Raw genomic sequence first — 14,936 nt, 5'->3', positions numbered from 1 at the left:
GACACAGCCATGAACCGCTATTGTGGTTTCGTCTCCTTTCATCTTGGAAGAATTCATTTGGCTATTTGATCCCAAAAGAAAATTGAGGGCTTGATTAGGCTTGAGCAAAATCAAGACGACAGCATATAGTGAGTGATAACAGACCCTTGAAAAGAATAATTCCAACACGAATGTTTGAACAAAAGAGAGTGCCATTTTTGTTGTATATTTACTCGATTTTTTTTTGTAATTTGTTTATTATATAGCCAAGGTGTGTTAGAAACATGAAATGTAATAGAATGGTGTATATTTCCCCATATGATGTTAGTAGCGGTTCACATATTAAAATGGAAGTGTCAAAACATACCCACACAAAGTGAAAGCCATAAATAAATATGAAATATTTAGATCTCTTGGATAATGGCTAAACCGGTTATGGACCGTCTATTTCAAAATCTATTTCAGGTAACCTTCAGTAAAATCCATGTTTCTAATACCACCCATACTCAAATTGGTTATAACTTTGATCAATTACTCATAACCGAAATTAATAAGTCATTCGGTTTGATACAAATCGAACCGGTACTAGAAATTTGGTCTGTTTCGTCTCAGCAAATCTGCTTTTATTTGCAACACCACAATCAAAACTTACAGAATCAAACTCTCGAAACAGCTAATGATGATCAGTCTTAAGATAAATCCAAAAGCTAACAATGATACTAAAGAATCCAATAGCAAGCCTTAAGAGTTTTTCCCCTCAAGAACAAAACACTACTTTTTCGCTTACTCATCAGTCACGCATCCAGCTGAAGCCGATTGCACGTTCTTGATGTACTGTTTTCAGAATAGATATCATCCAGTTAGCAAAATGATAAAAGAACATACAATACAAAGTGGTGGTTTTCACTAATATACCTTGTATAGAACTCCGCGGTTAACCTTGTATGCAGGAGCAGTCCATTTCCTTTACGCTCATTCATTTCTTCGGGTGAGACTTGTGTGTCTATTCTCTTCTTTCCTATGTCAATTGTGATTATGTCTCCGTTCTTTACCAGACCTATTGGACCACCCTCCTGAACATCCCAAGAAAGCTTTCAACATTACCATCTTCACATTTATTTAAAGATTGCAAAAACCAGAGAGAGAGCCAGTCAAGAGACCTGAGCTTCAGGGCAAATGTGGCCAACAACAAAACCGTGTGAGCCACCAGAGAACCTACCATCAGTCAGCAATGCACATTCCTGAAAAATAAAAGCATTGCCATATCTCAGTTACTCAACTCATAACAAAGAAAAACGAGTTTCTATATACTTAGAATATAGAAACTGATAAAAAAAAAGGTAGTAGTACCTTTCCAAGACCGGCACCCATTATCGCACTAGTTGGTGTCAACATCTCAGGCATGCCTGGACCTCCTTTAGGACCCTCTCCTCTGATAACAACCACTGTTCCCTGTAACAAAACGACATATAATATACATCTCAGGCAGCAGATATTAGAAAGTAAAACTACTCCATTATCAGAAAGGCAATTACTTTAAAGCTCATCGGGTCTGCTGATATAGCAGCCAGCATAGATTCCTCTCCTTCAAATACAAGTGCGGGGCCTTAAAAACAAAACAGTTCCATTGTATAAGCCCTCTAAAGTTGATAAGAGTATTTAACTAGAAAGAGCAAATGAACATTTACCAGAGAAATATAACCCTTCTTTGCCAGTAATCTTTGCTACAGAACCCTCTGGTGCAAGGTCTCCTCTCAATATTTGGATGTGTCCAGTCTCTTTGATTGGGTTTGAAACAGGTCTAATTATAACCTGGTGGACATTGTAAGAAATAAATCAAGCATCCATTATAATCAAGAAGAATTAGTTCATGGATTCTGTCTGATGAAATAACCAGTAACATAAGCTTTACCTGATTTTCTGGTAAGCGAGGGACGTTTTCTAAATTTGAGCTAAAGTCTGCCCTGTGACTGGTAGCAGAAGACACAAAAAGAACAATTAGGTAATCAGTTTTACAAGCAATCCAAAATGTTAATATCAAGTTTTCTACAAAGTTAACCTGTGATACAATCCCCATCCATAAAACCAGCTTCTAATAGATAACGAAGAACAGCTGGTGTACCTCCAATCTGTGGATCAAAACAACACCAACAAAATGATCAAAGGAATACAAATTTGACTTATAAGCAAAACGCCAAAGATGCACGCACCTTATGTATATCTTCCATAACATATTTCCCACTTGGTTTAAGGTCTGCTAGAAACGGAACAGCATCGCTAACCTTCTGAAAATCGTCAAGAGTCAGCTCCAAACCCACAGACCTGGCAATAGCAATAAGATGCAGTACAGCATTGGTGGATCCACCAAGAGCCATGACAGTAACCATCGCATTACGAAGTGATTTTGGAGTGATAATGTCACGGGGCTTCAATTCCATCTTTAGCAATTCTACAAGATACTTTCCAGCTAACCGGCACTCGTCCAGTTTCAACGGGTCTTCAGCAGGTATCGAAGAGCTTCATAAAATGACAAAAAAAAAAAAACAGATTAAGATTTCCATTTAAGCATAAATATAGGAGAAGAATGTATGATCTTAAAGAGTAACCTGTAAGGAAGAGACATTCCCATAGCTTCGATTGCAGAAGCCATGGTATTAGCTGTGTACATGCCACCACAAGCTCCAGCTCCAGGACAAGCATTATGAAGGACAGTCTTTCTCTGCTCATCGCTTATGGAGCCACCAACAAATTCTCCATAACTCTGAAAATACAAAATTGATTACAAAAAAACATAAACACATAATTGTAAGCCCTCAAAACTAGCCACAAGAAAGAAGAAAACGAAACCTGGAAAGCAGATACTATGTCATATGTCTTCTCTTCAAAGTGTCCAGGCTGCAACAAAAATCAAAAGTGAACAAATGGATCCAACTAATCAATAAGGAGACTTGATAAAGATGGTACCTTGATGGTTCCACCATAAACCATAATCCCAGGTCTGTTAAGCCTTCCCATGGCCATAATTGTTCCAGGCATCTAGACACAATAAGAGCAAACCAATCACATAACAATAACAACACAAGAGGAGTGATGATTAAAAAGAAAAGCTCACATTTTTATCACAACCAGGGATAGAGATGTTGGCATCATACCACTGAGCACTCATCACAGTCTCGATACTATCAGCAATCAAGTCTCTAGACTGCAAACTGAAACACATCCCTCTCGTCCCCATCGAGATAGCATCACTCACCCCGATCGTGTTGAACCTAAACCCGACCATCCCAGCTCCCTCCACTCCCTCCTTCACCGCCTCCGACAGCTTCAGCAGATGCATATTGCACGTGTTCCCTTCGTACCAGACCGACGATATCCCGATCTGGGGCTTCAGCAGATCGCCGTCGGACAAGCCCACGCCGTGGAGGATGGCTTGCGACCCGCCTTGGGACTTGGGCTCCGTGATTCTCGAGCTGTACTTGTTGAGCTTCTTGGAGGAGTCTGTGAGGGGAGGAGGTGAAGGGTCGGCGGTTACGGGTTGGACGGAGCAGGAGATGGTTGATCGGCGGCGGCGGCGAGAGTCGTGGGCATTTTGTGAAGGGAAGAGAGGTTTACAGGGGAAGAGAGTGGCGCGTGGTGAGAGGATAGTGGCGTGCATTGCGGCGCGTGCGTGGTCGGAAGGGTTTAAGAAAGGGAGAGAAGCGTGAAGTTTGAAACTTGCGGGTTGCGGCGACCTGTAGTGGGTGTGATGCTACCAAATGCTCCATTCAGATACGACAAAAAAAAAGAGTGAGAGAAAGTGGGCTTCCCCGGTTTGGTTTAAGATGATTTGTAGTAAATGAAAACTGTGTTGAAAATAACTGAAATTAAACTGGAACTAAATACAAAACTGTTAGTCACCTTAAACATCTAAAACGACCACGTTTTATAAACATTTCAAAGTCGCAGCTATTATGCTCCACTACCACTATTTCTCCTGATGTTCTTTATGCTGTGGAGGCAAAGACAGTGTGGTTTGCTGTGGGATTTGGCAAAGGGACGAAGCTTTTGCTCGCTTGAAGCTAGCTCTATGATCCCAATAGGTATTGGCTATGTGTTACTGACTAGTGGCGGAGGTTTCATTTTGATATGTTTCAAAGTAAAAATTTCTCTTACACCGAGAGTATCGTCACTGACATGTTCAGTTTTGGACAGTTTCGTAATGATGATTCTCTGTTTTACTTGAATGATTCTGAGGATGAAACAAGGAAACCTCTTTATCTCCTAATTCTAGATTTTGATCATGTGAAGTATTGATATATTCATAAATTTTGTTTTATCCCAAATTCCCAAAATCATCAAGCCCTCGAAACATGGCTTTAAAACCCCAACCTGAATGACAACCAACTAGTAATCAAAGCAGCAGCAACAGTGAAGTGGCAACCACAACCACATGTAAGTTATGTTTAGCACTGCTCATTCTTCTTGGTTATACTGATGGCCACTAGCTATATGTTTCAAGTGAAAGAAACACAAACATTAACACCATTCGAAAGTGTTATATCAAGAACACCAACCCAAGAACCGGAAAAAGAGGAAAGAGACCAAGCTGAGTAGTGCTATCAACAAACAGTGTAAGCCGCTACTGAAGGATTTGTATGTATGAGATTTGCTTCTAAGAAAAACTGAATACAGAAACAACCAGAATGTGGTAAGTAAAACTTAAATTTTGAATGCAGATGTGGCTGGTAATTATATTGAAGGTGTCTCCTATAAATTTATGGGGCTCACAAGTTACAACAAAGCTTGAAGACTCTCTCATCTGTCTGGCCAGATTTGAACGTTTCCTTTTGATAGTAAGTTTGGTAATTTGGGAAGTTTCAAAATTATCCAACTACTCATACCCCAAATTAAGTAATCAATGCGTAATGCTTAAATAAACAAAGAAGTATAGTAACATAACCACAATAGGAAAGCACTACTGTTTCGAATGCTAAGAAAACAAAATTGTATTTAAAATGGACTACTACCTTTATAAACAGGGAAAATAATCAAATATACACAAAGTAGCAGATCTTTGAAGAAATATAACTATACATCTCCCGAAATTTTGACGACATAACTTATACATGTTTTCCAATTTGATCATATGCCAAATTGGATAGAAGTAGAGCTAGACGATGTGTTTTTGTTTTCAGGACTTTTTGCAGCTCACACAAAACGACATAGTATCTTCTATTTAACAACTTATACTTAACAAATCCCAGTTATTTATGATCTATGAGTACATTTTAGTAAAGCATGAAATTTGCATTTGCTGCATTCATCTGCTGGAGCGATTGTCTAGATGAATCCTGAAGTTATGTGTTGGCATTCCATTTATCAAATTGCTTGATGTTTTCTTATTAGACTCAAAATTTTAGTTTTTCCTCTATATGAATCTGGATGAGTATATGTATGACATGCCCTTTCTTCCGCTGGAGCTATTTAGTAACTTAATTTAACATTGTTTCCTTACCGGGGGAACTTGTATCTGTTGACATTAGTTTGGAAGACAAGGTAATAAGGTTTGGATGTTTGTCTTACCATTGCATTACTTCCTTGCAAAGATCTAATTTTTTAACATCATTTTCTCTTTTTTATGTTTCACTATTTTTATTATCTTAAAAGTTCAGATACTCATACAGACTCTACCGTTGGAGCTGCTCTAAGTATTGTTGTCGCCCTAAATTGTATATAATCTATGCTCTGGTGCCTAGAGGTTTTGCTTTATGAGCTTTAACCTAGCGATAGCCAGGGCCGGGATGAATGATGAATACACTTTTATGGGGTATTTCATGTTTATGTAGAGAGAAACTCTTTCCATTTAGTTGATACAAAAAAAAAAGAGAACTGCTAAAATCATTTTTTTTGTTTCTACACGGAATAAAATCATCCATGCTGCCTATTTATATATTTGATCAAATAGTTTTAACTCTGCGATAGAAGTATGTGTATATATATATATATATACACTAGGACATGTCCGCTCTACGAGCGGAATTCAGTGTATCAGTTTTTATGAAATATATAAATTTGTGTAAATTTTCTTCTATGTTCAGTTGGTAGTAAGTGTGATTATGTTAAGAGAATGAGGTTAAGATTTCAATTACCAGAATTTTTTTTATGTCAGAGTATCTAATACTGTGGAAAATAAAGTTTTAACTTTGAGGTAATCTCTGTCACTAAAAATATATATTTTAGTTGTTTAGGACAATGTCATTGCTACTATTAGTACTTGTTGTTTTTTTTTTATATTTATGTTATATTTGAGGATTTATTCTTGCTTTATATTATGTCAGTAATTTGCTAGAGATAAATTAAGAGTAAGCAAGTGTAAAACACACCAAATAAATGGAGGAATAGTATGCTTTGATGATTATATATTTATACTTACATACAATTTTAAACTGGCTATAGAATATTATGCACAAACAGAACTTATACGACCATATATTATTTTGTACAAAAATACATATTAAACTTACTATTATTTTAAAATTATTTTATTACGCTATAGTACATGTTAGTTAATAGAATACCTATATATACTTTTCGATATTTGTATTAAAATTCTTTGTAAATCTAAAATATGAATATATTAACATCTCAAATTGATAGTAAAAGAAGACCTTTCTTATAAATTATATCACAATCTTTAAATATTAAAATTAAGAATATATTTATAAAATAGTGATAATAATATTTCTGAAGTTCGAAACATAACTTTTAAAAATTAATTAAAATAATTAATGTACACAAATTTAATTTTTTTGTATAAACTAAAATTATCTAGTTTGTGGATATAAATATAATTTCTATCTAAATATTTTTTGAGGATAATATTGCACTCTAAACTAAACCGGTTAATATGAATTGCACTCACATCCAAAATGTGCAATTTTCCTATATATTTGTTTTACTTTCAAAATCATAATAATCCCGGTATAATACACTACATCTATTTATTATTATTATTATATTTCTTTCCCTCAAACTAAAAAGTAAAACATATTATAAGCACATTTTTTCATTTTTACTCTAATCCACTATTACAATATGTAACAGAAATCGAGTACTATTTTGTATCTGTAAACATACATGTTTAATATATATGCCTAAACATCCTATAACAATCAATACTAACAAACATATAATCTCTGAATAAGAATATTTTTCAATGATAAAAAAAACAACTTTTGGATGTTTTAAAGATACATAAGCAGAACGAATCCGATGTCAGGCGGCGTCGGTAATGTTAGATGCGCTCGTTAAAGGTAAAGACAGAAACTTTGAAGATATGAATGTTTCTCTGAAATTATACTTTCATTTCTTAGGGTTTACAATGTTGATTGAGTCTCTATTTATAAACAGCCATAGAACGATCTAGTGACATCACAGCTGTATTTGCCAGCTCACTCATCATGACCAAGAAGGGAATCAAATCGGTTACGCAGGATGATCTCGTGAGCTGGAGGAACCGTACTCTTCTCTTGTTGTTTTCCTTTGTTCTGTTTAGCTGTGTTCTTGACCGTTGTGATAGCTGCTGTGGGCTTGTCTGAAGCTAAGCCCAATGTCTTGTTACTAGCTGACCCATTGGGTTTAATACTCCCGCTCAAACTCGAGGTGGGAGGAAACGCAACTCCGAGTTTGGAACGCAACCGAGTGTAGTTCTGTTGCGGCAATGACTTCGTAAAAACATCAGCTAGTTGATGCAGAGCCGATATATGTTTTACTATCAGCGATCCATCAGCTACCTTCTCTCTGGCAAAGTGATAATGAGTGGCAAAGTGTTTTGACTTGCGATGCAAGACAGGATTTGCAGTCAAATGCACAGCAGAGAGATTATCACAATATACCTCTGCAACAATACGCTGATTAATACCCAAGCTTTTCAGCATCCCACTTATCCATTCAAGCTCCGCTGCAGTGTCTGATAGTGTTCTGTATTCTGCTTCAGTTGAAGATCTTGCCACTGAGTCTTGTCTCTTTGCTGACCAGGAAATCAGGTTCGAGCCAAGAAATGTACAGAAACCACCTGTTGATCTTCTAGTATCTTGACACCCTGCCCAGTCACTGTCACAGTATGCTCTTAACTGTGAGTCGGAATCTGATTCTAGATACAAACCCATCTGTATAGATCCCTTTAAGTATCGCAGAATCCTTTTGAGAAGGTGAAAATCAGACACTGTTGGCTCATGCATTTTCTGACAAACCAGGTTTACTGCGAACTGAATATCCGGCCTAGTCAGAGTAAGGTACTGAAGTTTACCTGCAAGACTCCTGAAGTATATAGGATTTGAGAACACTTCATCCTGATGTGGGACTCTGTCAAGTTGTAGTGGCAGTGGTGTTGGCATAGGAGAGCAGTCAAGCATACCAGTAGCTTGTAATAGATCTGTCCCATACTTTTCTTGATTTAGAAATAGACCAGTAGGTGTAAAATGTGCTTGAATCCCTAGAAAATAGCTCAGAGGCCCCATGTCTTTCATTCTGAACTGTTTCTTGAGCGAAGCAAGCAGATGTTGTAGCAAAGTCTTGTTGTTTCCGGTTAGTACCATATCGTCGACATATAGCAACAGCATGATCACATCTTTTCCTTTCTGATATACAAACAGCGACGGGTCTTTAACGTTGCAGGTGAATCCAAATTCCAGGAGATAGGAGCTAAACTTATCAAACCATGCCCTAGGAGCTTGTTTAAGCCCGTAGATTGCCTTATGTAGATGACAAACATAGTCTGGATGCTCTTTATCTTCAAACCCTGGAGGTTGACGCATATACACAGTCTCTGTTAAGTCCCCATGTAGAAATGCATTCTTGACATCGAGTTGTCTGATCTCCCATCTCTCAACAACTGCAAGGTGAAGCACTATTCTCACTGTTGCTGTTCTCACCACTGAGCTGTATGTTTCCAGAAAATCAACTCCCTCTTTCTGTTCATTTCCCTTTGCCACAACTCTTGATCTAAACTTCTGAAAGGTTCCATCGGCATTCAGTTTCACCTTATGCACCCATCTTGATCCTATAGGTTTAACACCAGGGGGCAAAGGAACAACACTCCATGTTTTGGTCTCATGACAAGTATCTATCTCTTCAACCATTGAGTCATTCCAGCCAGGGTGATTTAATGCTTCTTGAAGAGTGTTAGGTTGTTGAGGTAATCCCTTGACTGTTAGCAGCGCATATCTCGGGTTTGGTTTGCTTACTCCCGCTTTTCTTCTTGTTGTCATTTGGTGAGTGTTCTCAGCTTCAGGAACTAGAACTTGATCAACACCATCTTCTTGATTACTGCCGTTATCAGAGTTTCCTGTGATTGCTGCTGAGTCTCCCAAAGAAACTTGTTGGTGAACAACTTCCGACACTTCCTGAGCTTGTGTCATCTGATGTAGTGGAACCTTTACAACTCTTCCAACTTCTTCCATTACTGGAGAGATTCCTTCATCACTGGATACAGGGCTTGATGATTGATACTGAAGACGCCAAGCAGAGCTGAGTGGAGTAGTTGGTGAAGGAAGCAAATGCTTGTAGGAATCAGTATACGGTAGCCTATCTTCATCAAACAGAACATGTCTGTTGATGTAGACGCGACCGGTTGGTGGATGATAGCATCTATACCCTTTATACTTCTCATTGTACCCGACAAATACACATAGTAATGACTTGGGATCAAACTTGTGTTTAGAGTAAGGCCTCAGGTAAGGGTAACAAGCGCAACCGAAGACACGCAGAGACGTGTACACTGGTGGTTGTCCATTCAGTAGCTCAAAAGGACTTACAAGCTTGTTATTGACTGACGAAGGTAGGAGATTGCTGAGGAATGAGGCTGTATAAAGCGCTTCAACCCAAAGAGTGTAGGGCAGATGTGCTTGATACAGCATAGATAGGCCAAGCTCTGTAATGTGTCTGTGACGACGCTCAGCAATACCGTTCTGTTCTGGAGTGTGAGGGCAGGAGATCAGGTGTTTTATACCATGAGTTGAGAAGTGATCCATCAGGTTCTTGTTCACGAATTCACCACCACCATCAGACTGAAAGAACGCTATTTTCTGATTGTATTGGTTTTCTACTTGAAGTTGGAAAGCTTTGAAGACAGAATACACATCAGACTTTGATTTAAGAGGGTAAAGCCAGCAGAATCTTGAATAATTGTCAATGAACACAACATAGAAACGAAATCCTTGGACAGATACAACAGGAGCAGGGCCCCAAACATCACAATGTATCCTCTCAAGTACTCTACTGGATCTGTAAACTGAGCTAGAAAACGGAAGTTTACATGTCTTGCCCACTTGACATGCTTCACACAATGACTGAGAAGTCTTATTCAATGAAATGGCCTTTATTGTTGATAGATGCTGTAGGACCTGATCATTCGGATGTCCCAACCTCTTGTGCCACACTCTATCACTTGCGCTTTGTTGTCTTGAAGAGTAGAAGGCCAGAAACTGTGGATCATCCAGACGATAGAGCCCTTTAGTTTTGTTGCCCTGAGTGAGCACCCTGTTGGTTCCCTTGTCCTTAATACACACAGTAGTAGCATCAAATGTAAACTCACATGGATAATCATCGGTAAGTTTAGATACTGATAGCAACGACTTAGTAATATCTGGACAAACAAGCACATCAAGAAGTGGTATTGTACCTGATGCAGTCTGGATTGTAGCAGAACCAACATGAGTAATGGGAAGAAAGTCTCCATTACCAACCATAACCTGACCTCCACCATCATAGTCATTCGCTGTATCAAGATGTTGAGAGGAGCTGGTGACATGATGAGACGCGCCACTGTCAGGATACCACTCAGCACCATTTGATCTTGTATTGGCTGCTGGCATCACCACATTAGCTTGGGGCGGAGGTTCATTGATAGCAAAGTGTTCGTCAAAGCGCCGGTAACACTTGTAAGCAGGGTGACCATACTTCCCGCAAATCTGACAAGTTGGACGTTGGTTATCAGAAGAACCTCCTCTGTTTGCTTGCTGACCAAATTGCTGCGGAAAGCCTCGGCCTTGTGTAGTGTATCCACGTCCTCTATAACCTCCGCGGTTCTGTCCTCTGCCACGACCATAGTATCCTCCTCTACCAGCATAGTATGCCTGATGTGGAGATACTTCTGTTACTGACTCATACGCCTTGAGCTTGTCTTCAAAACCATTCAGTTTATGGACGACATCTTCAAAACATGGTTCTGGATAAGAGTCCATGGAGTGCTCAATCACCGTGCAGACTGCTTCATACTCTTTTCCCAGACCATTTAGAACTCCATATATCTTCTCTTGTTCCGTAATAGGTGCTCCAATAGAATCAAGCTGGTCACAGAAAGACTTGATTTCAGAGAGATAGACTGCCATACTTTTGTTTCCCTTTGTTGTCGTCTGAACCCGTCTTTGGAGATCCAGCTTCCTTGTCGCTGAGACCCTGTTGTACTTCTTTGCCAACGCGAGCCAGACATCTTGAGAGGTATGCAGACCATATACAGACTTTAGAGCATCTTCTGTTAACGTACCATAGAGCCAAGCCAGAATAAGCTGATCTTTCTGGATCCATTTGTTGAACTCCGGATTGGCTGTTTCTGTTACTTCTTCTCCGTTTTGAACCGTGACCGTCGGAGCTGGACGCGGTGAAGCTCCGGTAACGTAACCCAGAAGCAGCTGACTAGACAAGAACTGCTCAAACTGGAGTTTCCAGAGCAGGTAGTTGCCTTCTTTAAGCTTCAAGGTGACTGCTTGAGTGATGGTAAGCGCCGCTACCGCCACCGTATCTTGATTTCCATCCATCGCTAAGCCTCAGGTTCTAATCCCTGATGCTCTGATACCATAAAGGTAAAGACAGAAACTTTGAAGATATGAATGTTTCTCTGAAATTATACTTTCATTTCTTAGGGTTTACAATGTTGATTGAGTCTCTATTTATAAACAGCCATAGAACGATCTAGTGACATCACAGCTGTATTTGCCAGCTCACTCATCATGACCAAGAAGGGAATCAAATCGGTTACGCAGGATGATCTCGTGAGCTGGAGGAACCGTACTCTTCTCTTGTTGTTTTCCTTTGTTCTGTTTAGCTGTGTTCTTGACCGTTGTGATAGCTGCTGTGGGCTTGTCTGAAGCTAAGCCCAATGTCTTGTTACTAGCTGACCCATTGGGTTTAATACTCGTGACTGAGCAAGGATGACGACGTCTTATTTTCCAGCCTTTCCTCTGTTTTATCTCTTGGCTATAACTAAAAGTTGTTTTAAAAAGAGCTTAGAGTATTGTCAAGATATGTAGTGGCTGCGACGGATCTCTCTATATACGTATAAACGCTTATTGATGTGCATTAAAGTGTCAGTACATACTACTTGTATGTATGGAAAGTGATGTGTTTTGAATGCAGGGACGAAGAGATATATTCATTTTACAAAGTGATGTGTTTTGAATGCAGGGACACGTAGCGTGACGACAACCTTCGAACCTAGCAGACGACATGGACACCCTTGGAGAGAAGCAAACTGTTCTTTATATAAATAGATATATAGATGTATTTGTTATTTTGCCAGTTTCTATTTGGAAGAAAGCTCGTAAATTGATTGGTGTGTCTTGTTTTCATATATCTAATATAAAAAATTCATTTCCGTCTCGAGAGAACTTGCCACTTAAGAATCCTTCCAAGGAGTGATGAGAGAATCAGGTGTGGGGATGGATCTATTAAGCAAAGTCTTACAAACCACTGAAGGCAAGGGATCGTGAAGTTTTGATCGCCGCCTCATCGCACTCGAGAAACACGATTCGATCTATCTAAATCAACCGAACTTTATAATTTATGTATGGTTTTTATATAAAGTTCCACAAACGCTTTAATATGACCGTGTAAGAGAACATGCAAGTATGTAATCAACTGAAAACGATTTTCAAATATCAGAAACTATATATGACATGTAATTTTGTCAACTGTCTCACCTTGAAACACACATAACACAGAGATAGATCACACAATATCAAAATAACCCCATAAATACTAAAAAGATATAAATTATGAGAAAGCTTGAAAATTAAAGCGAGAATGAGTAGCCGAGCGAGGGTAAAGGAGATCAAGGTTCAACTCTTTGGAGCTGAGTGGCCTTGTGAGACTCGTCATCATTATCATAGTACATATAAGCAAAACCACCGTGACGTGTCATATCCATACCGGCCATCTCATCCTTCTCCGAGATCCTAAGCAGGTCAAGCTTCTTGAGGATGAAGAAGAGTGTTCCCATGGTAGCACTAACCCATCCTGCAATCACAAGTATTTGAACAAACTGTGCTCCCAACAGCTTCCCTCCTCCGCCCATAAACAGTCCGTATGGCCTTCCAGGTGCCGCGCCGTAAACCTCGTTCACATACTTCTCCTTTGCAAAAAGTCCCACAAATATTAGCCCCCACGCGCCGCATCCTCCGTGTAGTTGGGCCGCCTCGAGGGGATCATCGTATTGTACAATCTCTGCGAGCTTGTTGCATGCGATGAGGACGAGGGCAGCCACAAAACCACAGACAATCGCAGCCCACGGCTCCACCACAGAACAACCCCCGGTTATCGCCGCGAACCCACCAAGCAAGCCATTGCATACGTCAGTTACATTCCAATGACCAGAGAGGAGACGTTTTCCGAATAGTGTGGTTAGAGCCGCGGTGGATCCAGCAAGGGTGGTCGTAACCGCCGTCCTGCCTATTCCACTCCATTGGCCGTAGCTCGAACCAGACTCGTACGGAACGAGGATCTTTGCGAAGGAGCCAGGGTTGAAACCATACCAACCGAACCAAAGGAGGAATGTCCCTAAGACAACAAGGGAAGCAGAATGGCCACGTAGAGCAATAGCACGACCACTTTTCTCGAACCGGCCACGTCTTGGACCTTCGATAAGAGCACCCATTAATCCCGCTATGCCACCAACCATGTGAACAACACCGGAGCCAGCAAAATCTATGGCTCCGGTGCCAAACAAACGGTTTTCTGGTGAACGGAACGGACTGGCCCATCCGTCTGGTGACCAGAACCAATGAGAGACAACCGGATAAACAAATCCGGTTAAGAAAGAAGAGTATATCAAGTAAGCCACAAACTGAGTCCTCTCTGCGATGGAACCACTGGTGATTCCAGCTGCTGCTATTGCGAATGCCCATTGGTAGAGAAAGAAAGAGTAGTCGGAGGTGAGAGTTGGAAAGTCTTTAAGAGCAAAGTTGTGTCTTCCGATGAATCCTTGGGACGATCCGCCAAAGGCAAAGGCGTAACCAAAAAGATAGTAAAAGAGTCCTCCGGCTGCAGCGTCAAGGACATTGGTGAGCATGATGTTCATCGTATTCTTGGCTCTAACGGAGCCAGCACAGAGCATCGCGAAGCCTAGCTGCATGGAGAAGACGAGGTAAGCTGAGAAGAGAAGGTAGGTGTTGTCTATGGCAAAGGCTGCATCGGTGAATCTGTTGTTAACAGTGCCTAGTTGGCCGCAGATGTATTCCGCTGCTGCGGTGGCGTTGGGACCGAGCAGGGAGGAGAGGTCGGCGGCAGAGCAAGTTAGAGCTGCTGACATGTTGACAGAGTTTAGAAAGAGAGAGACGTGCGAAGAAAGGCCGTCTCCTGTGTTTCTATTAAAAGGAGGAAGATGGGTTTATGGTTGACTTTTTATTCCGGCTTCACCAATTAAATTAGGAAGACATATTATTTAAGCAATTATCGCTTTATAATTAGATTACGGATAACATCAGCCAAATTTTTTTTTAAAAACAACTTGCAATCTAAGATCCTTATCATATACGGTTTAGTGATTAGCATGTTGTTCTGAATATAGAAAAACAAGGGAGTGTATAAATTAAAATACTAATGTATGTGGTGAATATAAACTTAATAAATCGATAGTAATATATAAAAGACTTATTCTTGGGTTCACTCCCTAGGGTGAACCTATAGGTTCACCAACCAATAGG

At 39.9% G+C, this 14,936-nt stretch overlaps 1 protein-coding gene and 1 pseudogene across 1 annotated transcript; both read right to left on the bottom strand.

The window, feature by feature from the left end:
* Positions 1-585: 585 nt before the first annotated feature.
* On the bottom strand, positions 586-3,778 carry LOC125593907 (annotated as a pseudogene).
* Positions 3,779-12,930: 9,152 nt separating this feature from the next.
* On the bottom strand, positions 12,931-14,653 carry LOC125593908 (ammonium transporter 1 member 3-like). The gene has a single exon (XM_048770263.1). It carries the CDS (start codon positions 14,540-14,542, stop codon positions 13,067-13,069), a length of 1,476 nt encoding a protein of 491 aa, XP_048626220.1. The 5' UTR covers positions 14,543-14,653; the 3' UTR covers positions 12,931-13,066.
* Positions 14,654-14,936: the final 283 nt, after the last annotated feature.

Source organism: Brassica napus (assembly GCF_020379485.1).
Source record: "Brassica napus cultivar Da-Ae chromosome A1 unlocalized genomic scaffold, Da-Ae chrA01_Random_33, whole genome shotgun sequence".
Classification (NCBI taxonomy): Eukaryota; Viridiplantae; Streptophyta; class Magnoliopsida; order Brassicales; family Brassicaceae; genus Brassica; species Brassica napus.
This window is presented reverse-complemented; position numbering and strand designations above follow the sequence as displayed.